This window comes from Xenopus laevis, chromosome 4S (assembly GCF_017654675.1).
Source record: "Xenopus laevis strain J_2021 chromosome 4S, Xenopus_laevis_v10.1, whole genome shotgun sequence".
In the NCBI taxonomy this organism is placed as follows: domain Eukaryota; kingdom Metazoa; phylum Chordata; class Amphibia; order Anura; family Pipidae; genus Xenopus; species Xenopus laevis.
Genome location: NC_054378.1, coordinates 55,225,802 through 55,253,347, shown reverse-complemented (window position 1 = coordinate 55,253,347; position 27,546 = coordinate 55,225,802). Strand labels below are relative to the sequence as shown.

At 39.6% G+C, this 27,546-nt stretch overlaps 1 protein-coding gene across 2 annotated transcripts in view; it reads left to right on the top strand.

Moving 5' to 3' along the window:
* The first annotated feature begins 11,401 nt into the window (after nt 1-11,401).
* kifc3.S (kinesin family member C3 S homeolog) overlaps nt 11,402-27,546 on the top strand; it is a 44,117-nt gene continuing 27,972 nt past the window's right edge. The window contains exon 1 of one of the 2 annotated variants that reach the window (XM_041591280.1): nt 11,402-11,536. In XM_041591280.1, coding sequence (XP_041447214.1) covers nt 11,432-11,536 — 105 coding nt within the window. In that variant the 5' untranslated portion in view covers nt 11,402-11,431. 2 annotated transcript variants of the gene reach the window in all.

Here is a 27,546-nt window from a genome sequence, read left to right as displayed (position 1 = left end):
TGCCATAGTGTTGGTAACAAATATTGCAGAACCGACACTGGCAAATTGAATGGCATTGAAGTATTTACAGATTCTCTACTCTGGCATGCATTATAGTGGCACTGGGCTAGAGATCCAGGCCTCATTTCTTGGCTATGTCACTTTCCCACCCAGTGATCTCTTCTTTTAAACGGATGTTGCAAGATGTTATAGAGAGTGGGACATGACTTCTCCAGCACCCTGCAACTACAAGCTTTCTACTCATGTCCCATTCCCCTGCCAGACTGGCCCTGGCTGAAGACATAACTTCTTGGTATAACTGCTTGCAGGAAGAGGGTGGACAACAGCAGGAACTCAACTGAGGGGAGTGGGTGAAATGGTAAATGGATTCGATCCCTACAGCAGTGATCCCCAACCAATGGTTCAGCGCAACACATTGTTCACCAAACCCTTGGCTGGTGCTCCCAGTGGCCCAAAAGCTTGTGCTTATTTTTTAATTCCTGGCTTGGAGGCAAGTTTTAGTTGCATAAAAACCAGGTGTACTCAGGGCTGGTCCTATCAAATGTGGGGCCCGATTGGGACCATGTTGGCGGAGCCCCTAGACAAAGTGTTGCTGGCTACTGACACACCAAGTATTTAGGAAAATAAGGGCATACAGGCACAAAATAGAAAGGAAAGGGGCAGACAAGGTAAGAGAGTGAGAGGGATGAAATAGGGGCACATAATATGGGCACACAGGGTAAGAGAGAGAGGGAGGAAATAGGAGAGTGGACTGGGCCAATTAGTGTGGGGCCGGCTGGGCCGATTCAGCTTGGGAGCAGGCTTGGTTGAATTGGGGGCAGGCAGGGCCTATCAAGGTTGGAGGAAAGCTGGGCCTATGAGAGTTGGGGGCGGGCTAGACCTATGGAGTTGAGGGATAGGCTGGCTTATCAGAGTTGGGGTGGGCTGGACCTATGGATTTGGGGATGGGCTGGACTCTCAAAGTTGGGGGCAGGCCAGGCAGCATCATGTGCTGGGGGAAATATTATCTGTGCTGCCCTCTGGTGCGGGGCCCCCAGAGGTGCGGGGCCCTATTGGGCCCAATTGGTCCAATAGGCCTAAGGCCGGCCCTGGGTGTACTTCCAAACAAAACCTTCTGTAGGCTTCCATTCCACATATGGGCAACCAAATAGCCATCATAACCCTTATTTGGCACCCCCTCCATTGACTTTTATCATGTTGCTCCCTGACTCGTTTTACATTTGAATTTGGCTCACAGGTAAAAAAAAGGTTGGGGAACCCTGCCCTACAGGGTTTGTACTGCAAGCTGAGTATATAGCTAGAAATATCTTTTCCTACACAAGAACCACCTGGTCCTCCAGCTAATAACACCCTGTGGACATTTTGTAAAGTATCTTAAAGCTAAAATGAAGGAAAACATATTAAAGAGAATTAAACAGTGGTCATGATTATCCAACTTAAATGTGGAACATTATTTTCAAACAGTATGACTAAGTTATGAAACAACAGAAGACAAGATCAGCAGGAAACCACAGTGATAAAGTACTAGAAACATTGCAACATGATAAGTGTAATAATGTTTGCTTGAAAGCCGCAGACATATCTTGATTGTGTTAAATGACACATAAATAGGAGAAGAGATAACCACAACTTCTGTTTACTGTTGTTTTGAAAAGAAGGTAACTTAAGCATGGGGAGCTGAAAATAATATTATACTAGACAGACCCTTTTACTAGATATTATTAGTATAATATGCAAACTGCACATAATGCTGGGAGGCTTATTTAACAAAACTCACATTTGTGAATTTTAGAGTTTTTTCAGTCCAAACAAGCTCACATGTGAATAATCCAAACTCTATTCTAATTTAAATTAGAATTTAAAAAATTTTCACACCTTGGTTTTTTAAAAACTCGTATTTGACTGTTCGCCACCTAAAAACTGCAGAGTTCATGTAGAAGTCAATGGGAGAGGTCCAGGGACCAATTTGAACATTACTAGCCTGCCTGACATTTAGGGGGTTATTTACTGAATCTGAATGCAAAAATCCTAAAAAATTTGTGATTATTTTTTTATAAAATAAGAATTTATTAAACCCAGAGGATGGAAAAGTCAGAAAATCCGGCATCTCAGACCTATCAAGGTTGCATATAAGTCAATGGGAGAATTCTCAATGATTTTTTGATGTGCTCTGAGTTTCATGCAATACCCCAAAGTTTTCAGCGTTTTCGGGCAAAACGCATAAGAAATCTGAGTTTTTGGGTGAAAAATCTGATAAAAACTTGAAAATCTAATCGTTTTCCCGCAAAGCAAATTTTCGGGAAAATGTAATAGTAAATAAGCATAAAAAACCTGAGCGTATTTGATTGGAGTTTGTAGCAGAAAATGTTGAGATAAAATCAGAAAAAAAACTTGATTCGAGTTTACTCACATTTGATTCAATTTCGATTCATGTTTTCAAGTCGGTAAAATTAGTTTTTTTTAATATCCCCCAATCTAATTTTGAGTATATTCGAATTTATTAGTGTTTAATAAAACTCACATGAATTAGAAATTCGACCTTTGATAAATGTGCTCGAAGTGTGATGTTGAGACTGATATTCTGAGACAATTTTCAATCGGTTTTCATTTTTTATAATTTGTGGTTTTTGAGTTGTTTAGCTTTTTATTCAGTAGGTCTCCAGTTTGCGATTTCAAGGGTCCAAAGTCCTAGCAACCATAGATTGATTTGAATAAGAGACTGGAATATGAATAGAAAAGGCCTGAATAGAAAGAAGAGTAATAAAACGTATTAACAATACATTTGTAGCTTTAAAGAGCATGTGCTTTTTAGACGGGATCAATGACCCCCATTTAAAAGCTATAAAGAGTCAGGAAAAAATGAAGGCCAATTTAAAAGTTGATAAAATTACATATTCCATATCATACTAAAGGTGAACTTAAAGGTGAACAACCTTTTTAATAAATTTGAATGTCATAAACCTGATTGAATATGCTACTAATGCTTTTTTAACGGGTCTAAAAACTCTCCATAAAATTCGAAAAACCTCAAATTGCAAAAAAAAAACATAAAAGTTTGCCTAGGACAAGCATTGACTTCTACATTATTTTTTTTTATTACAAGCACGTGTACTTTGCTCCTGTTAATTATGATAAAACAGATATGTATAAACAATATCAGGTCTGTATTTCATTATTCAGCACTTCCTTATTCACCTTCCTCTGCAAAGCCTTTCTGCTGCCATCATTGCGAGACAATAACGTAAGATCTGCTTTTTTCCTTCTGTACTATTGCCTTATGGAGTTTGGGGGGGGGGGGACAGTTATGGCAGAAGAGGAGGGCTCAAAAGGGTGGTTTTTAGAAGGGTCTATCCCTTGATGCATCAAGGGATTCTATATTAACTTTTTGGTGCTTAATTTTTTTTATGTTTTGGTGCTAAAATTCAAGTCTAAAAAAAAATCTCAATCTGTGGAAAATAATGTGAATTTGAAAGTTGATAAATCAGTCCCTTAGTACTTATTTTTGAACATCACATGTTATATAAACTAAAATATAAGCCCAATCTGATACAAAATTGGAAATGGTATTTGTGTCAACAGTTGTATGTTGGCTCAGTCCCAACACACTGTACAGTATATACAAGAGATCATATACAACATAACATGTATATGTTCTTGTACAGAGATGGAACCTCTTATCTGGTAAGTAAATTAAGTAAATTGTTTTTATTTTTTTTAAAAAAAATATTTCCTTTTTACCCAGAATAATCAGGAATATACAGAATTATAGCACACCTAAGAACCTAGAGAACTACAGTTGACGATTGAACACTGGTCCTTGGAGTGCTTTTATTTAGACCTTGGTACCAACTGACAGGACGGTGACATCATGTACCAGAACATCATCATGCCAGAGCTCCATAACTCAATGAATGTTGCAGCCATTGGGATGACTGTTTTGGATACAGCAGTGTGTGCACTGACCAGTGGTTTTTTTTTTTTTTTTTTTTTTTCAAAAGTGAAAACGTGCAAAATTCTCTCATATAGTTCATATGACTATTAAATTGGCCCTGGTTGGCTCTTTTGCTAATGACTCATTTCATTCTTTAAACATAAAACCAAACATATAAGCTTGCTGAACTCAGGCACACAAATAAAAGGAATGTCACACAGTTAAAGGAATTATTCAGTATAAAATAAAAACTGGGTAAATAGATAGGCTGTGCAAAATAAAAAAACGTTTCTAATACAGTTAGCGAAAAGGCTGGATTGACTGGCTGTCTAACATAATAGCCAGAACACTACTTCCTGCTTTGCGGCTCACTTGGTTCCCACTGATTGGTTACCAGGCAGTAACCAATCAGTGACCTGAGGGGGGGGCACATGGGCCATAAATGTTGCTTTTGAATCTGAGTTTCATGCTGCGGATCAATTGCAAACTCACTGAACAGATATGTACCATGTGGCCCCTCTTCAAGTCGCTGATTAACTCAGTAAGTTAGAGAGCTAAAAAGCAGGAAGTAGTATTCTGTTATGTTACACATCAGACACTCTTTTTTGGCTAACTAACTATATTAGAAACATTTTTTTATTTTGCACAGCCTATCTATTTACCCCCTTTTTATTTTTACACTGAACTGTTCCTTTAAGGGTACAAAGCAGAAAGAACACGTAAAAGAATAGGGACACCATTGTGCTACTTGTAGGCCACAAGTCCATACAAATTACTTTACAACAAGGAACTTCCTTGTATCCAATAATGTTCAGGTAATTACTTTTTAAAAAATTATTGAGGATACATTCATAATGAAACAACCCACTGTTTAGAAACTCCACAGAAGAACGCTGAGTAAGGTAAAATGCCCTTGAGCAAGTTCTCTTGGAATCTCAGCAATTGCACAAGACTGAAAGTAATAAAATCTATTTATATTATTGTTTGACAATAGGAGCATCCTACGCCCTTCCCAAATAGAATATCTCTGTGATTCATGTTAGAACAGTATTCTAAATTAGTAGAATGGCTTCTTCTGTCCAAGATATCCCTCAGAAAAATGTGTGTTTGACCATTATTAAAATGGATGACAGTTTACAACACATTTCTTTATTTATGTATGCAGTCAGGTCAGGACCAGATCAATGGCCCAATCCAGTCATTACTCTAATTTTTGGCCAGGCACTAGGATTCCTGCTGAAAATAAAATCTGAATCTTGCCTGAATCCTGGATTTGGTGCATCACTAGTAAATAGGGAAACAAAGAGCAGGAATGAACATGGGGACATAAGGAGACCAGTCAATAGTAAGAGCCGGGAGTGGGTGTCAGCCAAATACATAGATTAAAGGTAAGATACCACAGGTGCTGTTGGGGATAAAAGCAATAAAACTATGTTTAGGAGTAGAAAGAGAAGTTTGGTGGTAGGGCAGTAATATTAGTGGAATAATCACATTCAGAAGGCCCACATGCACTGCATAACTGAACCCATAACACTGTACAAAGTACTTCTCTTACCAAGTATACCATGTCCATGTCAGTTTTGGACTGATTCCCATTTTCTGCAAAATATTAAAGTAGTGTGTTGTATTAAGCTATAAGTATAAATCTATATTGATGATTTAATAATAAATATGTTTTCAATGTCTAATCACTTTAGTAGCTTTAAGGCGCGATACCACTAGATACTGACTAGACTATAAAAAACCATGAAAGAAATACATGGGGTTGTTTAAAGAGAACATCTTATTTATGCATGTATGCTATTTGGATTTTACAGTATATGACCTGTTTACGTTAACCATACAAAAAAAGTATATACCATTTTTAATATGATCAGTGTTGATAGTACTTGTAATGTATGGTATCCCAAAACACAGACAAACCTCAAGGTCCCAGTCTCAGCTCGCGTTTCTGCCTATAGCAGCCGTCTTTGGTTTCAGGGGGAGCCCTCCGCTACTCAGATGCTTCCAGGTCTTAAAGTGAGAGGACCAGGGAGAACATTCTGGGCAAGCAAGAGAACCGTACCTCAAACAGGAGGAATGGAGAGCAGAAAGTGAAGTTGTGGAACAGGCGGTGACAGTACCAGGTCCTGGCAAGGCCAGGCGGGCGCCTTATGCAACCTGGCCGGCAAGCCACCCTCCTTGTGCGCGTCTGTGTGTGCATGCGTGAGCGACGGAGGGGAGGGATGGAGGGGAGGGGGCAGTGGCGGAGGGGAGGGAGGGTCAAGCAATGGAGGCAATGGAGGGGAGGTGGGAGGGAGGGAGGGAGGGACAACAACGTAAGTGCAGACTAGGGGTAGGCAGAAGACAATTTTAGAGGTAGCTGCCCAGTGCCCCCCCTATCATTGTGCCCTAGGCAGCTACCTCTTCTGCCAGTGGCTACCACTAGTTCCAGCCCTGGACAGTACCATCCAAGGATAGCAAAAGGAGTCAGTGTCTGACTGGCCCACAGAGATACCAAGAAAACTCTAGGTGGGTCAGTGGGCCTTATGCTGCTAAACTTTTGGCCTATTTCATGGTCATTCCCTATTTCTATGAGAACAAAGAGGCTAAATAGGTGGAATGATAGATTATAGTGTGTAAAGAAAAGAGACTAGGAGAATAGAGGTTGAGGAAGAAAATAGTACTAAGGGTGCTAACAAACCCCCAGAACAAATAAAGGCTTATGTTCCACAGGCAGAGTATGACACACACAGGCAGAGCATGCGACATGCAGCCCGTGGGCCGCCAGTTGGACAGCCCTGGTCTAGAGGGATGTTTTCACATCATTGAGAAGTATGCAGCCTTTTCATGGGTTACTAAGATTATATTCCATATTATAATGTTAATAAGATTATCTTAATGGAGTGCAGAAGTGACCATGTTCAATCAACAGATTTAGCTTTATGGAATTTTATAAATTTATTTTCACAGCTAGAGACTTTGCATAGAAGAATAATAAACAGGTTGTTTGCAGAAGGGATTATTTCCTTAGCATTTTAGCCATTCGGAGAACTACTCAAATACAAAGATTTGCCCACACCTTTAATTAAAATTCCAAAGTTGGCAGTGAGCTTAGTTCTTCATATTTTGTGCCAGTTTCTCCTCCATTTTGTGTTTAATACCGTGTAAATTTTATTTTCTATGCTTGTTAAATGCTTCTATTCACATTCAGACCAGATCGCTACTGGAACTGTAGACTCACTAATCCAGCCTTTGTACTTGAACTCAATAATGTCTCTAGTTGTCTGTGAATATGATTAAACCTGATATGAACTTCAACTTTTACTTAATCAAATGCAATATTGGCTTGTTACACAGGATCTGTGCATGTACCATGCACTTCTCTTTCGCTCAGTGGTCTAATTTTAGTATGACAGACCCTGGTGCAGAAATTGGGCTCCCCAAGGGAGCTGCTGCCATGAGGCGATTTGAGAAAATTGCCTCAGGTGGTAGTCCACAGCCTGAGGCGAAAATTCAGCTCTGCAAGTGCAGAGAGCTAAGCTTGGATGAATTTGACCCGTTTTGTTTCACCAAAAATGTCGCCTATTAAAGTCCATGGGCATAAAAAATTTTTGGACGTGTGGCAAATTGTTTATGACGCGCAACGACATACAAGTCTATGGGTGTCATTTCTGCCGCGAAACAAGACTAAAGAATTTGCCCATCCCTACAGAGAGCACAATTGCACTCTCCACACTAGAGATACACCACCCTACACCTGCTCCGCGCAGGAAATGGTATGCCCCGGCTGCAAGGGGGGCGGAATCAGAAATGCTGCCTCAGGGCCGAGCCCCTAGGGGTCCCTCCTGTGATGTCCCACAACTGCCTTATCCCCAGTCATGTCAATAATCTCAGTGGTTGCCAAAATTATAAAATGGACAAGAAAATGTAGTCTAATAGAAAGAGGAGCCATTAGTGGGAGGAATGAAGTTAAGGCACAGATGGGAAAGGATTCTATGACATTGTAAAATACTAAAAACTTAGGGGGTTTTAAAGGGGAAAACACAATTTTTTAGAGGGAAAAAAAACCACACATTTTTTGAGATATATTATACCCCAAGGCTAAAAGTCAGAATCCGAAAATACTCCATCTCAAACCTGCCAAGGTCATGTAGAAATCAATGTCAGATATCCCTTTTACAATTGGAAGATATCATGATCTGCACTTTCATACAATAATAATCCAAAAAAATTTGGTTTTTGAGCAATAACCTGAAATGTCAGAGGTTTCAGCCGTCACATCCAAAAAAAAAGAATGATTCTGATTTTTTCTCTAGTTTTTTCCAACACAAGATTTTTTCAAGTTCATTTATCAAAAAATAAGGTAAAATGTGTATGGGAGTTTGGAGAAAGTGGTTTCACTAAAATAATTACCCCCCTCATGAGGTGGAAATTGGCACGTGGTAGAGGCTAGACAACTGGGGAAGGAAATGAAGTGAAGGAGAAGATGCCTAGGAAGGTGAGTGGAAATGAATATGGAGCGAGCAGCTAAAGAAGGAATGAAGTTGAAGGTGCAAGAAGCAGCTAAGAAAATAGGGTGTGTGAAGTAAAGTGTGTAGAGCAGACCTGATCACTCCAGTGATTTATATTTATAATAATGTTAACCGTAAATTAGTTTATAGACAACAACAACAAAGCTTAGGCAGTTTTAGTAGGTAACCTGTTCTTGCTACAAAGATGTTTTAAGACTTGGGGCCTGACTACTAATCAGGTGATTTCACTAGAAAATCCTTATTGCCTTGTGCCATTAAGGAAAAGCTAAATGGCATACCTTGCCTTTTTAACATAGATAAACATTTTTGCAGAGCAACAATAAGCAGGAGTTATGCCGTGTAGTGATTAAGATGTTCATCTGCAATATACAGTTATTAGCGGTGCAAATTTGCTCAGTGTTTATAAATGACCCCCAGGGAGTATAATTGACATGTCCAAAGCCACAATCAATAAACTAAGGTTGGTCATATATGAGTTGATATGGTATGATCCATGGGCTGAACAGATGAAGTGCACAAAGTAAGGTCACCTTCCTGAACCAGTGGCTCAGTGGGGGTCATTTATCAACATTGGGCAAATTTGCCCGTGGGCAGTAACCCATGACAACCAATTTGATTGCTGCATTTATTGTTCTACTTGCAGCTGGCTTCAAAAAGCTTATCACTGATTGGTTGCTATAGGTAACTGCCCATGGGCAAATTGCCCAGTGTTGATGAATGAGCCCTGGTGTGTTTCCACTGAGCCCCCCCCCATACACACACACACTTGCACCTCAAATCGTCAACTCTCGTGTGTGCTTACTGACTGAGTGCCGGGAACACAGATAGGAAAGAGTAAAGGTGGCCATACACGGGCAGATAAAGCTGCCGATATCGGTCGTTTGGACCGATTTGACAGCTTATCTGCCCATGTATCGGGGCTTCCGAGGGGTCTTCCCGATTGATATCTGGCCACGATATAGATCGGGAAGGTTTGATTTTTACCTGACCGACCCGTCGGAGCCCCTTGGCGCATCGTAAGTCGATCATTCGGCCATACGGCCGAACGTTCGAATTACCCCCGATATAGCCATGCTGTTTAGTGGCATATCGGGGAAAGATCCACGATGTCGCCAAACAAGCGGATCTTTGAGTCTATGGCCACCTTAAGCAAGATTGAAGTATAAAGCAGATGCCATTAAATCCAACGATTGGAACTGCAGGACGCATTGGCGTACATTGATGAAACTGGCCTACTCTGCAAAAGATCTTCAGTGGGGCCCAGCGGACTAACAAAAGCCAATGTTCTTCCACCCACCTGCTTTCTTGTTTGCCCACAAATAGTGTCAGACTGGGCCACAGGAAAAAAAAGTGGCGTGTCCTGGACTGCAGGGAGCATCCCCTAGCCTTAATGAAAATCTACCTATACCACTGACTCAGATCCACTCCATATGTATTTACAGCCACCATGTACCATGATCTGCCTGCCCCCTGCTCCCTGGGTTTGCTATAATCTGCATGCCCTATTCTCCTTAGGCCAAACTCTGTCTGTGTGTGCCATACTCTGCCAGTGTGTGCCATACTCTACCTTCCCTATTCTCCCTGTGTGTGCCCTGCTCTGCCTGTGAAACATAAGCCTAGTATTTTTTCTGGAGGGTTGTTAGCATTTGAAAATTATTGTTAGGGGCCCCTAAGGTTTAATCATGTGCTGGGGGGTACTGTTTTTATCCACAGGGCAGGAAGAGGCATATGGATTTAAGGGTATTTAACTTTTTTCACATATGAGTTACATCCCTGCAGTGAGCACCAACCATTTGTTTTTTTTTGGTGTGCTATTAATGTGGACATGGTTTTGTGGTAACATGGTTTAAAATGGGCGTGGTCTTAAACAGGGAGTGGCTAACACTAGCTTCATTACTGACCCTCCTTTTTTTAGACCAGAAAAATTCCAGCCCTTGGTAGCACTAGCACAGAAGTTGAACAGCACTGCCCTAAACCATGGTACTGAACAATCTTTGTTTTCAGATCTTTTGAAGAGTTGCTGTCACTCTTCAGAGGAGAGTCAAACAGAAGTACAACTTGCAATTGGCCACCTTAAATACCTTTTGCCGTGACTGGACACACCTACCTATGAATTTCAAGGCTTAACAAGCTAATCCAACCAAATGTAGACAAGGGGTACAAAACGTAATATGCATACAAAAATATTGCTTCAGTGGAAGACTATAGAAAAACACAGATACCATCCTTTGGCTAAGCAGTCTATTCAAGTCTGCTGACAGGTCTAGTTTTCACATCAACATAGAAAATCAGTTTTGCCACAATGAGGTCTCCCAATCCTCTTACAGCTAGACAGATGGCAGAAGGGGGGAAAGGGAAGCTGAGAGCACAAGCTTTATGGCACTACTTATCCAGAGATCTACAAGCACAGTTCATGTACATAATCAGTGCTTGGGCAGGTTGTAGATTAATCAGGATGCTGTGCTACACAACACGTCATTTACACAGCAGATCACTAAACTTTCTGTCCTTTAACATGAGTGCTGGTACTGTTTGTCTTTTGAGTTGCATGCCTGAAGAGACTCAAGAGACAGATGCTGCAAAAGGAATAATGTCCTTGTCTGCTTATTATGTTAGTCGGAATATAATATAACCTTTTATTTCATACTGGAGTTTAGATTTAAAAGATTTTTTTTTTAATAAAAGAGGACTGAATGTTAAAAACTGAATGTTGAAGCCTCAAGGAACCAAGGCCTCATGTGTGGATTGAGCCTTGCCCAAAGAAAAAGTTCTGGCACACGAACATCATTCAGCTACAAACTGCAATGCACCCATCTCGTATGGAACCGAAATACAGGATTAAAATTAATACATATATGTATTATTTGTAACCTGCAGAAAACCAACCCAAAACTGATTCAGAACTGAACTTTTTACCATGTTTGTTCTGAGTACACTGCTGGTTCTGTCCGTTCAGCAGCTGCTAAGACAACAAAGAAAGGATAAGATGGAAGGACAAGTCTGTGATGGGAAGATGGAGGGAAGAAAACCCAAATCATCATCTGTTGCCTTAAGTACCACCAGGTCATGCCCCTGCCCAATGAAGCTGCAGGTAAATGCTAGTATTTGTAGGTTTTATTGTTTCTAGTGTTTCCATTAGCTAATTTCTCATTCTTAGAATAATTTCAACCAGCAATGTAATGGTCACTTGTTTCTTTTCCACTTTTCCAAATTTAGTGTTTTCGTTGAACTGCATTTTAAAATATGCCAAAGTACTCTCTTTTTATTGTGTTAATATTAAACTTCCTTTACTATAGGGAATGTAATAATTCCAATATTTTTTAAAGTTTTGATATGTAAAAAAATTATTAGAATTTGGCCAAAGAGATTCAAGTTATCTTTTCATTAGTTTATGGTGATGGACATGTAAAGATAATTAGTATTACCCACTTAAGATATGTTTATTGCTCTGGCCTTTGCATAAAACTAGCTCTACCAACACGCTGCTTGCAGTAGTGTCAAATAATAAAAGAAAACATGGCACCATGCAAGAACACAATACTGTACTTTTACCTAAGGGAAGCTGTCTCCACCTGTTCTAAAACCAACAAAACAGTAGGGCAATGCCTTTCTATAATGGCAGGGTGGGAAAGCTCTGATACAAGCTTGGGTTTCACTAGCAAAGATGGTAACCTCCACTGAATGCTGGCAAATGCGCAGGACATTCATATAGAACAGTAAAAAGATTCAGGGCACTTTGGAAACAACATGTAGATCGGACCAAAAAGTATTTGTTGAAAAGTAATAAACCTTTATTTATCATTTCGAGCTTTACGTGTTTCGTGTAAATATACTTAAGAACAAAAAAGTAGCAAAGAAAACAAAAATAGTCCAAATATCAGAATAAACAAAAAGTTGAATCACATCATGAAGTAAATATCAAATTCCTGTAAGATGTATACAAAAGCAATTACACTCTTATATTAAACAATAACAATAAGGTATTACACAGTTTCTTATTTGCATAATGCCAGAGATGTAAGAAACAGATCTCATAGTAAACACAAGCTAAAATATAAGTTAAAATCCAAAGTAGATAAGTAGGTGCAATACAAGTAGATAAGAGACTAGAATATGATCCATAAAGGGAAAGGATTTGTTTTGCTTAGTGATAGTAACAGGATACATTGAACTCTAAGTTCATTCCTTTAGGTAATCTAGTATCAAGAGTGAAAATCCAAAAGACCTCGCGTCTAAGTATCTTTCTTAGTAAATCGCCACTTCTATGGAAGTTTGTAATCCTCTCTATACCTTGTATCTGAAAAAAATTTGCCATAGTGCAAGAGAGAAAATGTTTGGAGACACTGGTGTTCTTTCTATTCCGAATGTCAGAAATACTGTATGTTCTTGGATACGTTCTCTCAAGCTGCATGAAGTTTGTCCCACATATTGTATGTCACATTTCTTACATGTGATGAGATGTGTGACATTTTTTATGTTGCATTTAATATATTGTCCTATGTGCAGGACATGTCAGGTATAGTGGATAGAGAATTGGCTGAAGGATAGCAATAGTGGTGGTAAATGGAGAATGTAGAGGTTGTTTAATTCTAGGCAGTTTCTTTACTAAAGCAAATAAAGTAATGTCTTGCATAAAAAAGTACAGTAACTTCAGGGATGAAAACATAATTTTACCTTTATAGGTCCCTGGTAAGGCCTCACTTTTAGTATGCAGTTCAGTTTTGGGCTCCAGTCCATCAAGAAGGATTGTGCTGCACGGTGCAGAGGAAATATACAGGTATATCTATACACATACTATTCCAAAAACAAATTAACATTAAACCTGCTAGCTATAGCCACCCAGCATTGTTTTGGCATTATACCAGGGTTACATAATTTTTATTTTCAGCAAGGTCTTTGCGGCCCAGGTACATAGCAGGTGCATAAAATGCACTGGGAGTCTATTACAAATCAGGAATGTTAGTTTGCACAAAAGAGTACTGTTAAGGTTGGGGTTGTTTTGTCTGAAAAAAAAATCACTTGTGAGAGCACATAATTACTAGGTACATTAGAGGGCATTATAAGCAGATAGCTGTTGTTGTTGTTTTTCCACAAAAAAGATAAACCGGGGTCGGACGGGGTCTGCACCCACATGTGGCTCTTAATGCCGCGACCCCCTTTGTCGGAGGTGGCGGAAAAAAACATTGTGCATGCGTACAACCACAGACGCGCGCAGATACGGCACACATTCTGGTGCTGCAGGGGGGTCTGGAGAGGGCCCAGGGGCAGCAGCCCTGTTGGGCCCCGGGCCCCCAGCGACCCTGGGATAAACGCACCAGAGGCCACCCCTTTAGACTAGAGGAAAAGAACTTTCATTTGAAGCAACATAGGTGGTTCTTCACAGTGAGGACAGTGAGGTTGTGGAATGCACTGCCGGGTGATGTTGTGATGGCAGATCTTATTAATTTATATGAGACTGGCTTGTAAGATTTCTTGAACAAGCATAATAACAAAGACTATTGTGAAGCTAAAATCTACAATTTGCATAGATGTTGGTATTTGTATTTTATGTATGAGAGTGTATAGTTGTGCACTGGTTCTCATTTGTAGGGGTTGAACTTTATGGACTTTGGTCTTTTTTCAACCCAACTTAACTATGTAACAAGTTATTAGGTTATTAGCAGACATTTAATTGTTGTTATGTAAACCCCAAATTGATCCTGTCATTAGTTCCAGGATAACTGCCAAGTTTTTAATATAGCAATCGGTGAGAGTAAAGTAATATCTTTGGAGAGAATTTAGCAGGCACAGTAGCTGTATAGATAATTACTCATGAAATTCCGTTTCAAATTCAGATGTGCATGACACTGAAATACAATAATTTTCTGGAATCCAAGGAATCTGGCAGCATATAGGTGTATCAGATTACAACATCAAAACAAAGTAATTGGCCCACACCCTGTTATTATTTATATGTGACAGGACAGAACATTCTACAGTGCAGCACGATGCAGAGGGAACTTACAAATTTTGTATATGCATACACAAAAGAAAATGAACATAAAACCCGCTACCTGTAGCCACCCAGCATTATTATGGCATTATACCAGGGTTGCATCATTTTTATTTTCAGCTGGCGCTTTGCTTGGTCAGGTGCGTAACAGATGCATAAATGCACTGGGGTCAGTTTGTACAAAAGAGAACCACCAATGTCACCATCAAATAACCTGTTTCCCTTAGGGACCTGTGCAAATAAAATATTTGGGAACGTCTCTGTCTTTTTTTATACTCAAGTAATTATTTTAACTGAGTGAGTATTAATACACGTAATAGGGTTCATTTACTTAACATGCCACAGTGGGTGAAGTGCAGTTTCTAACGTCATACACCCACAGTGCAGCATTTTTGTCATGTTTCCAGCATCATTGTGGTCACCATGGGGGATTGTGCCTGATGTAATAGCAGCAATAGTGCTCATGTTTTGTCACAATTCTGGTAGATGCCATTTCCAGCATTCATCGTGAGAGTGATGTGAGCAATTGACTCTTCTGGTGCATCTGTGCCGAGTCTATTAAGCAGGCAAATTCACTAAAGGGAGAATTTTCTCCAGTGAACGTTCCGCACGCTTCCCAGGCATGATTTTGTTACCACTACGTTAATTCACTAAAATGCAGTTATGTCTGGACAGCCAATTGCTGGCGAAGTTTTGCTAGTGTTAATTTGTCAGCATGACCATTTCATAGCGATTTTTGGCTAGCGTTCATTTCTGCCTAGCGAAACTTCCTCAGTACTCTTACGCTTATGTCAGTTTGAATAGGGCGGGTACATATAGGTCATATGGGGGCAGATTTACTAAAGGGCGGAGTGACTAACGCTAGCGAAAATTCACTGATTTACGCTGACGTAACTTCGCTAGCGAAGGAGATAGACTCTAGCGGTACTTCACTCCCTAACGCCTGGCGAAATTGTACTCTAGCAAATGGACGTAACTACACAAATTCATTAAGATGCGGATTTTACTGAACGTTACCTCTTTCACCAGACTCGCCTTCGCCACCTTAGACCAGGCGAAGTGCAATAGAGTAGATAGGACTTCCTCAAAAAATAGTTGAACATTTTTCTAAGTCCCAAAAACCGCTGGCGACTTTTAATTTTTCAGGGTGCAAAAGATCGTACATTTTTTCTGGGGTACCTGGCTTCCCCACTACATTTCATGGCAAATAAACTATACACTGGGGTCATGTTTATGGCATTATAACACCTCTATTTTATTTTATTAAGCTTCCCCTGGCTTGTGTAGTGTAATGCATTTGCTGCAACATATACGTCCATTCAACTTTAACTTCCCGCCGTATGTGAGGGCACATAATTACTCTTTAAAGGTACATTAGAGGGCATTATAAGCAGATAGCTGGTGTTGTTGTTTTTCCACAAAAAAGGTAAACCAGGGTCGGTGCCCTGGACGCAACTTCGGATTTTAGTGAATTAGCTTTGTCCTGACGAATCTACTCCTGGCAAAGTGTTGCGATGTGAGCGAAGCTGTCGCTGGCGAATTTTCGGAGGTTACTTAATTTGCCCCATGGTGTTTATTACAGATGTTGGTGCAAATGCTTGAAGTGGCCATTTTTTATTACAAATGTCCAAGGAAGCAAAATAAAGATAAAAGAGATCTTCTGCCCTAGAAATGAGCCCACCCTAAAGCAAATGTGGCATGCCCCTCAAATGGTTTTGAAAATGTTAACACAAAGATCTTTAATAGTTAGGACTTTTGAAGGCAATCCCGGTTTAAAAAATCAAAAAACACCAGCGTTTTTTTACAACTTTCATGACTATCCAGTAGGGATGCACCGAATCCACTATTTTGGATTCAGCGAATCCCCGAATCCTTTGCGAAACATTTGGCCGAATACCGAACCGAATCCTAATTTGCATAGGCAAATTAGGATGGGAAGGGAAAAAAATGTTACTTCTTTGTTTTGTGACAAAAAGTCACGTGATTTCCCACAACACCCTTAATTTGCAAATCCAAATTAGGATTCGGATTCATTCGGCCGAGCAGAAGGATTCCTGACAAATCCAAATCCTGCTGAAAAAGGTCAAATTCTGGCCGAATCCCGAATTGATCCTGGATTCGGTGCATCCCTACTTTCCAGCAAATATGATATGATGTCACTGACATAAGATCGAGGAGAATGTAGGTTCATCTTATCAGTTTGCCTGGTCTAAGGTGGCAAAGGAAACTCTGGTGAACGTTCTATAAAATTTGCAGGTTAGTGAATTTGCTGGTAAAGACCGCTTGCCTCATTAAAATTCGGTTGGCGATGGGGTGTGAAACTGCACTAGCGAAGGCCTCTTTTGCTATCGAGCCATCTATGCCTGTTAGTAAATTGGCAATGTCCCTGCGGATGAGATTTCGGGCGAATTTTCGCTAGCGACGGGCTCTTCTGCCCCCATGAGTTACAGTTCAGAAGTGTCTGTCTCCACACTGTTCTCCTGCATCAACAGGCACAGCAACAGGAGGCAGGCAGAGATGACAAACGCAACTATAAAAGTGTAAGGGATGCAATCTGATGCAAGTAACTAAGATTTTTCATGCAACTGACTGCATGGAAATTTGCAGACCCGCAAATGCTATGTGGTAAATTAATGACCCCAAATATTTTGTCAAAAAGTCCAGTTATCACAAATATTGAGATTTGGGGGAAAGTAGTATAACTGACACTTGTAACTGTTTATTAGCACTTTTAGATGTTGACAGTTGCCAAAAAACTAGACAAAGTTAGGATATCCAGGACAAAACTGTGTTGTGGCTGTTGGGGTCGGTTTGGGTCAGCGTGCCAGACATACGTAGTAGTAAGATTTACAGGATCAGTCTGCGGAAGCTGCAGTTCAGACATGTAAGGATGAGCATGACAAAGTAGCTTGTCAGATATACCTGGATCACAATTATCCAGCAAATAGATGAGCTGTGATCAGTACACACAAGCAGAAAATCACACACTATCTTACTTTATTTCTTTTGTAGTGTTTTTAACTTTAAGGCAGGGGAAGACCCTTACCTAAACACTGTTTAATCTAATGTAGTGGCAGTGGTGGATTGGGTGATATCCCAAAAATCATAACAAACTGACAAAAGTGTCAAGCCGACAGTGAGTAATTATGGCAACCATTAGGGCTCTCTCTCAGTCTATCGTTTTGAGTACTCTCCATATCACTGAGAAGAAGCATTGCAGGTGAGAAAATCGCCTGAAGATGTCTGGTACAGGCAAAGCTGCCAGACCTGCCAATTCTTTTTCTGCCATACTTATTATTGAGGATATCTCTCACATAAGACTTAGACTAGGAGTGCCCAAACTTTACTTATGCGAGGTCAACTTTTAGCGATATTGTCCCATTATGATTCCGAGGCCTCCATGATAATTGTTATCTACTGCGGCTTGGTCAGGGGTAGGACTTGTGAAAGGTTTCCTGGAACTAACCACCATCTCATGCTCAATCTCATCTCTTCTGGGAGACTGAGAAGATGATCCAATCTCAATTCAATGATTACTCCCGATCTGATCAGGAAATTCTGTAGGGGCCTCATATGCCACCTCGTCCACTTCACCATCTGCCGAGCCGAGGACATTAACCCCAGAACTGGCATGCACCTCCTCACCGAGACTTTGGCCTGAAGAGATGACACTTGTTCCATTGTCTTTGAAATTTTTTAGAAATTTTTTAGAAATTTTTTCTAATGAAAGGGGGATTAGATTTTCTGCTGTATTGATTTGCATTCCCAAAAACACAAAGTTTTGTGATAGAATTATACAATTTTTTGCCAATTTAAAATCCAGCTGATGAGGTTTATTAGCCACAAATTTGCGGGTCTTGGAAACAGATGCCACTTCATCCAAAAACCTCTTTTAAATAGACCTCTGTGCTGATGTCATCTACGCACAACCATGTTCAGCCAACAACGCTGAACTTCTGATCTTTTGCGTAATTTCCGGAGCTCCCCACATTTGGCCAGTGGTACACACCTCTTCCTGCCTAGACTAATTTAATTTATTTTTATGATAAATTTATCCCAATTTTGGGATGGCAGCGGATGTGAACTACTTAGACTTTGCTAAAGCATTTGATACAGTGCCACACAGTAGTTTACTGGTTTAATGAAGGAATATTGGCCAGAAATATAGTATTTGTACCTGGATAGAGAACTGGCTAAAAAATAGACTACAAAAATTGGTGGTAAATGGAAGATTTTCTAATTGGACCAGTGTTGTTAGTGGAGTACCGCAGGGCTCTGTACTTGGTCCATTGCTTTTCAATTTGTTTATTAATGACCTGGAGGTGGACATTGAAGGTACTGTTTCTATGTTTGCTAATAAAAAACAAATTGTGCAGAATTATAGGTTCCATGCAGGATGCTGCCACTTTGCGGAGTGATTTGACTAAATTGGAACAAATATCAAAAAAACTGAATAGTAAGGCTAATGCCACATGTGGTGTCTTTCAAAATTCCCACTGCAGCGTCAGTAATGCATGCACATTGAAATTAATTGCATCTGCTAATTGCCAAAAACAAGCATTTTTGATGACCATAAAAACAAAAAACACAGCAAACTGTGTTTTGCCCCAGGCACCAGCAGAGGCAGGTTGGAAGGACCAATACTTGGGCAGATGAACTACTTTGAAGGGCTGCATCTGTCCATGTAGGACCAGTTTAAAAATGTTCGTAAATCTAGAGTTAAAAAAATAGTTTGTTAGGATAGGTCCATCCATAACATAATACAATTTTATTGTGGCTTTTAACACTTGGGCAGATTTATCAAAATGTGAGTTTAGAGCTTAATAAATAAAAACTTGAAAGTTAGAACTCACCATTTCAAGTGTTGAATTTCAAAGTAATCTGAGTTTTTTTGAACTCCAATAAATTCAAAATTTTAATAAAAAAAGACCAACCGAAATGTATTAAAAAAATCTACGTTTTTTTCCTGCGGGTGAATAGGCTGTATTAGAATAGTCTGAAATAAAGCAAGATCGTATTTGATTGAATTTGATTCAAAGTATTTAAAAAAAAAACATATTTTTTAAAGTCCACTAATTGACTCCATATAGGTTTTAGGAGGTCCCCCATAGGCTTAAAAAGCAATTCGGCAGGTATTAAATGGCGAATGGTTGAAGTCGAAGTTTTAAAGAGACAGTGCATGATACATTTCAATTCAAATTTTTTTCAAAGTACAGAAAAATAGCTTGAAATTTGAATTTTTTTATTTCGAATTTTCAATTCGACCCTTGATAAATCTGCCCCTAAGACATAGGTGATCTGTATAATCACAGTACAAACAATGAAACACTAGCAATATCACTAATCAATATAGTTACATAGTTACATAGTTAAAGTCCATCAAGTCCAACCCCTCCAAATGAAAACCCAGCATCCATACACACACCCCTCCCTACTTTCACATAAATTATATATACCAATATCTATACTAACTATAGAGTTTAGTATCACAATAGCCTTTGATATTATGTCTGTCCAAAAAATCATCCAAGCCATTCTTAAAGGCATTAACTGAATCAGCCATCACAACATCACCCGGCAGTGCATTCCACAACCTCACTGTCCTGACCGTGAAGAACCCCCTACGTTGCTTCAAATGAAAGTTCTTTTCTTCTAGTCTAAAGGGGTGGCCTCTGGTGCGGTGATCCACTTTATGGGTAAAAATGTCCCCTGCCATTTGTCTATAATGTCCTCTAATGTACTTGTAAAGTGTAATCATGTCCCCTCGCAAGCACCTCTTTTCCAGAGAAAACAACCCCAACCGTGACAGTCTACCCTCATAATTTAAATCTTCCATCCCTCTAACCAATTTAGTTGCACGTCTCTGCACTCTCTCCAGCTCATTTATATCCCTCTTAAGGACTGGAGTCCAAAACTACACTGCATACTCCAGGTGAGGCCTTACCAGGGACCTATAAAGAGGCATAATTATGTTTTCATCTCTTGAGTTAATGCCCTTTTTTTATACAAGACAGAACTTTATTTGCTTTAGTGGCCACAGAATGACACTGCCCAGAATTAGACAACTTGTTATCTACAAAAACCCCTGGATCCTTCTCATTTAAGGAAACTCCCAACACACTGCCATTTAGTGTATAACTTGCATTTATATTATTTTTGCCAAAGTGCATAACCTTGCATTTATCAACATTGAACCTCATTTTCCAGTTTGCTGCCCAGTTTTCCAGTTTAGACAAATCACTCTGCAAAGTGGCAGCATCCTGCATGGAACCTATAGTTCTGCACAATTTAGTATCACCTGCAAAAATAGAAACAGTACTTTCAATGCCCACCTCCAGGTCATTAATAAACAAGTTGAAAAGCAAGGGACCTAGTACATAGTGTGGTACTCCACTGACATTGACTAACTATATGAAAGATATATACAGTATTAAGGCCAAGTAACCCTGAATGTAGCCTCTTTAATCTGAATTACTAATTTGCCATTCTAGTAACTTGTTGGTATGTATATATGCATGTGAATCCTTTTGCAGTTTTGGTACTCTAGCATTATGAGAACATGCCTAGCCACTTTAATATTCTTGTCCCCACTACTCCTCAATAGCTAGGATTGGCAGTAAATCCCACAGTAAATTGGCCATTCTTTCATGACACACCTTTGTTACGTGTGAAAGAATTTTTTTCCCTAGGTGGCTCCTTTTGCCTGAAGTGTAATGCCCTTTCCCAGCGTCATACAATTGTTTTAAGACTTACTATCTAAGATCTATTGACTGAAATGGGTTGGGCCACATTTAGACGAGACACAAGTTTAGACATGGAGCATGTCTGTGTGTGTATGAGAATGTTTGTGAAAGGGAAACGACCATCAAAAAAAAAAACATTATTGCACCCATTTCAACATTCATGTAACATTCACTCGTATAAGTCATTTAGAAGTCTTATTCCTACAGTTTATTTTGTTTGTATATTTATGCTGATAACTGTGTCAGTGCTTTCTTTTTTTTGTGAACTGGAAATGAGGGACAAATGCAGATAAACAGACTAATTGGGGTTAAACGGGAACCCTGAATATTGAAGTCCATATAAAATACACATTGCACAATACAGGTAACATTTTAAACATTATATGAAAAATATATCAAATATTATGTGCCTCTGGATCAGGGCCAGAACTAGGGGTATACAAATATATAACCAGTATGTGCTAAGTTTAGATGCATTGAATGAGCTTACCCTGTATATGGTGGGCCCGGGTGCACACGCCCCAGACCTTCAGCAAGGGGAGCAGATACCAGGAAACTTGAAAAAGAGGCTGGCACAAGCCTGGACCCACCAAATAGTAAAACTGGAGTCAGATTGTAAAAGGATTAAAAAAGCTTACATTTTATTTTTCATAATTAAGAACCACAGCCTGACACGTTTAGTGTCTACCAAGGCACTTAGTCACAGTCCTCAGCCTATGACTAAGTGTCCTTGGTAAACACGAAAATGCGTCAGACTGTGGTTCTTAATTATGGAAAATGAAATGTAAGATTTTTTTAAGCAGAAGAGGTGGAGGAGCGCCATGCACAGTACAGTTTCTGTTGCTTTCCCCTCAGCGCCTGTTCCGGGGCTGCTGCCGCATGAGGCAGTAGCCAAGATGCTGCCCCCCCTCTCCCGCTCCGCACTTAAAATATCAGCGTCAGAGTGGGTCAAAGGTGGGCAGCATCGCTAGTGCATTGAGCGCAATGGAACTCTCTGCACTAGCGGAGCCGAATTAAAGTTACACGAGGCGGGTTTTTGCCGTCCCTTGTAACTGGCCGCTCTCTGCCACCTGAGGCAAGGTTCTCACGTTGCCTCATATGGCAGGAGTGACCCTGCTTCCCCTAGTGGGGAACCTTGTCTCTCCACCTACGGCAGCAATTCCTGTGTTATAGGTGCATGCACATGAGATGATGGGCGACATAATCGGCTGGGTTGCCTAGGGTGCCCGGCCGACTTGGCCCAGCACTGCTCTGGTTAATTTTGTGTTCAGACACAAGCCAAGGATACACAAATATACTGGGTAACATCACCCAATGAATGAAGAGAGTTGTATCTTTTACTCACACACAATTATGACTTAGGGGACCATTTACTAACAATAGAATTGCAATTTTTTTTCTCAAAAATTTTTAGTTTTCCTATATTTCTAAAAAGCTCTAAAAACTGGAGATGTAAAAACCACAAAAACCCCTAATGCCAGACTTTGCCAAGGAAAAGTTGTTGAGGTCCTATAGAAGTCAATGGGAGCGTCACTGATCTGATTGCTCTTAATCAATTCAGACTTTTAGGGCTCTTGAACACGGGCTTTTGCTTCTGGGTTTTTCAAATGCATGCTGATTCTATTCCATTGATAGCTCAATGTGCGTCAAGTGCAAGAAATGCAGCATGCTACTTGTAAACAAACTCACTGAAACACAAATGGAGTAAAATGCAACTCAGAACACTCATGAGTACAGAATATAATGGAATCAATTAGCGAATGTTTATTTGCACTCAAACCTGCGTTTAACCGAGCGGTAAACCCATAAAACACCAAAGTGTAAGAGTCATTAGAGGTTTTCCCATTTTTTTCACTAGGAATTGTGCGAAAAACTCAAATTTTTAGAGGTTTTTGAGGTATTTGTATGTTTTAACACATCGTTCCTTTCATACTTTTTCTATTCAGATCTTTTAATAAATTCTATGAAAACTGTGGTTTTAGAGTTTTTGGGTTTAGTCGTAGTTTCAAAAAACCTCTAAAACCACTAAAATACAACCTTTAATAAATAAGCCTCTTAACTTTACCAGCAACATAATTGAGGTTCCAGGTAGAAGTTGTTCTTATTCAGGTTGTACATTCTTCTAATAACCAGAACTGACTGCCATATGGTTAATCACATTCTGAATGTATTACAGGAATGGGATCTGTTATCCAGAAATCCATTATCTAGAAAGCTCTGAATTAAAAATTATTTCCTTTTTTCTCTGTAATAATAAAACAGGACCTTGTACGTAATCCACACTAAGATATAATGAATCCTAATTGGAAGCAAAAATCAGCCTATTGGGTTTATTTAATGTTTTTAACTACAGACCCCGAGCATTTTGGATAACAGGTCCCATTCCTGTACCCAACTTTATGCAATTTATATGATCAGTATGGGACTGCACAGATTTCAGCTAAACTCTGCACTCACTTTTTTTTCTTATAAAACTATGATGAAGTGACATAATTATCACATTATAATTTTCAATACAAACCAAAAATATACTATTATTAAAACTGCTGATGTAAAGGAAACATCATCTTTTCTTTGGCATTAAATTGCTGTTCCAGGCAGCACTTTCATTAATTGGGAGCACCACAAATATGCCAATTTGTAGTTGGTATAAATATGTTGATGTAATATGCTGACTTAAATGGGTTGTTCCCTTTTTTAAGTTAACTTTTACTTTGACGCAGAGAGTGATATTCTGAAACAATTTGCAATTGGTATTCATTTTTTATTACTGATGGTTTTTGAGTTATTTAGCTTCTTATTCAGCAGCTCCCCACTTTGCAATTTCAATTAAATTAATTTATTTGTATGACTCACATAGAATCTTGGCAAATATGGTTGCAAATATTATTATTAAAAATAAATAAAGAATTTGAAAGAGGAAAAAAAATCAAGGCAAGACTCTCATCCCTCTCTCTGAAAAAAAATCTGCATCCCTGTATTCAAAAATATCACCTGTTACCAAAGAGCTGACGTGCCAAAAATTGCCATTGCCTCCCTTTTGGAAGCTTGCACTCTTTACCCTATATCCTTGTCCTGTGAGGTAGACAGTGACTAGAAGCTCGGCTGGGTCTACTTCATTCCCTGCTTGTTAGTCAGAGTCCCAGTACCATGTGTCAGTGCTTAGCCCCGCCTGAGAGATACTTAGGAACTCCTTCACTCAGGTATGTGCAAGAGAAAAACCCTCAGCTGTGCTGACCCAGGAGGAAAGGGAGAGGAGCTTGGTTGGCTACAGCTATTTCAGGTTTTTGGCCAGGGAAGCTGTAGGGAGAGAGACACTGAAGCTTGAGCGTTCCTGGATAAAAGCGTTTGATAGGGAAAAGAATGTAACACGCTGTGTGTAACTGGCAGTCACTGGAGCCACCTGCCTACAACCTGCAGCTCCCTGTGAGAGGTATGTGGCTCCTGCATTTGCCTGTGCAGCTCATTTCTGTCTTCTCCAGAGCCGGCTCATTGATTTCTGGTGCTTTATTTTTACACAAAACAGGTTACACAGTAAGCAAAGCTGAGCCATGTACTAAGTGACCTGTGTACTATAACTTTTAATCATTTAGATTGGTACGATTCGAATTTGATCGAAAACAGACCTATTCAATCGAAAACTGACCTATTCGAGTTTCAAAGTTTTTCAAATTCAAAATTTGACCCTTGATAAATCTGCCCCTAAGTTTTTGGTGTTACTGTTCCTTTAGGTTAAGTTTACCAGTGCATACTAACAAAATATTATATGTTAATTACTTTGAAACACTTTATTGTTTTGGTGTTACTGTTCATTTAGCACATCATTGGACTCTATTCCATGCAATGTCCAGTAAACAAATATAGGCCAGGTGGCAACCCCTGCTGCCATAATTGTTTCAGGAACTGTATTTTTGTGTTCTGTACGTCTGGACCCACAAACGGTGTAGGGTATCTGTATTTGACTTCCTCACCCACCACCCATCTACTCATCTGCCTGTGCCCTTATGCAGATATCTAGCTAGCACATTTAGGGGGACATAAACTCTCCTATCTGAATCACACAGCAAATAGAGACAGATTTATTCTGCAAAGATGTTTGACTCTGTGAAGCTGTTTTATGATGCCTTTATAAAATAGAATGTTGTATATACGTATGCATACATTTCCTTCCAGGTAAATGAGCCATCTGTTTTTTTTTTCTCTTTGTGATTTAACTGAAGGTTGCTGAGCCCAATGCTGCCTGATACCAAGACAGAAAATTAATTATTTAGATGTTTCTCTCACATTACAAACAAGAGGTGGTGACAGAAGCATTCTCTACCATGTAATGAAAGGACAGCTTGGAAGTAATAGGCTGGAGCCTAAAGGCTAATACTCTGTAAACCAACTGCCATTCTGTGAAAGAGCTGCAAATATATTCTGTCTCCATCTATATAAACCACATTGACAAATAGGTTGTATTGCTGTTGGGATGTGGGGAAACTCCAGAAGGCAGGATGTGAAAGTGAAAGAGCTTAGCTCATTGAAACAGAACTCATTGGCTTTACTATGATACCACCAATATATGTAATTGGGTTTGACCAGACTGATTCCACCAAAGAAGCACTTTATCAGAGAACAGATTGGGGCAGTTGCATACTTCTCCTAGTGGAATCACAACAGAATTGCATTGTGAGCTTTTCATTTCTTTTATTATCAGTAGCATGTATTTTATAATAATTTGTAGTCTTTCCATAAACAGCAATCTGCTGTTTGATTCCCACAATTTGTTGTAATAAAAAAAAAACCTTTGGTTACTTTTTATTGTGCTCTCCATAGTTTGTGCAGGTATTGGACAGGATCTGAGTATTTCCCCTAATATGGATCACTATACCATGTCAACTAAAATATTATTTAAACATTAAATAAATGGAATAGAATTGTTTTGCCACCAATATAGATTGATAAAATCAAGTACATAACAAGTTATTGTTTATTACAGAGAAAAAGGACATCACTTTTAAAAAGATTTGAATTATTTGCTTAAAATGCACAGGAGGTGACCTTTTCATAATTTGGTGCTTTATAGATATCTGGTTTTCACATAAGAGATCCCGTACATATAGCTGTTAACAGCCTCCCCATATTTACTGTGCCTTGTAAAAGTCTTCACCTCCTTTGATATTTTTCATGTTTTGTTGCCTCACATTCCTGGAGTTAAAATGGATTGTTTGAGAGTTTGCACCATTTCATTTACAGAACATGCCTACAACTTTGAAGATTATTTTTTATTTTTGTGAAGCAATCAACAAATAGGATAAAATAACAAAAATCTTCAGTGTACATAATTGTTCACCCCCCTAAAGTCAGTACTTTGTAGAGCCACCTTTTGCGGCAATTACAGCTGCAAGTCACTTTGGATAAGTCTCTATGATCTTGCCACATTTTGCCACTGGGATTTTTGCCCATTCCTCAAGGCAAAACTGCTCCAGCTCCTTCATGTTGGGTCGTTTTCACTTGTGAACAGCAATCTTCAAGTCTGACCACAGATTCTCAACTGGATTGAGGTCTGGACTTTGATTAGGCCATTCCAACACATTTAAATGTTTCCCCTTAAACCACTCAAGTGTTGCTTTAGCAGTTTGCTTCGTCTCATTGTCCTGCTGGAAGGTGATCCTCCGTCTTAGTCTCAAATCACAGGCAGACTGACACAGGTTTTGCTCAAGAATATCCCTGTATTTAGCACCATCGATCTTTCCCTCGACTCGGACCAGTTTCCCAGTCCCTGCTGCCTTAAAACATCCCACAGCATGATGCTGCCACCACCATGTTTCACTGTGGCGATGGTGTTCTTGGGGTGATGGGATGTGTTGGGTTTGCGCCAGACATAGCATTTTCCTTGGTGGCAGAAAAGTTCAATTCTAGTCTCATCTGACCAGAGCACCTTCCTCAATACATTTGGGGAGTAGCCCACATGCCTCAAAATGTGCCTTCTTATTTTTAACTTTAAGTAATGGCTTTTTTTCTGGCCACTCTTCCATAAAGCCCAGCTCTATGGGGTGTATGGCTTATTGTGGTCCCATGGACAGAATCCTTCAGGGTTACCTTTTGGTCTCTGTACTGCCTCTGATTAATGCCCTCCTTGCCCGGTCTGTGAGTTTTGATTGGTGGCCCTCTCTTGGCAGGTTTGTTGTGGTACCATGTCAGAAAAGGTGTGTTTATACTGACAGATCATGTGACACTTAGATTGCACACAGGTGGACTTCAATTCACTAATTATGTGACTTTTTAAGGTAATTGGTTGCACCAGGATTTTTTAGGGGCTTCATGGCAAAGGGGATGAATACATATCCACATGCCAATTTTCAGTTTTTTATTTTTTTTTAA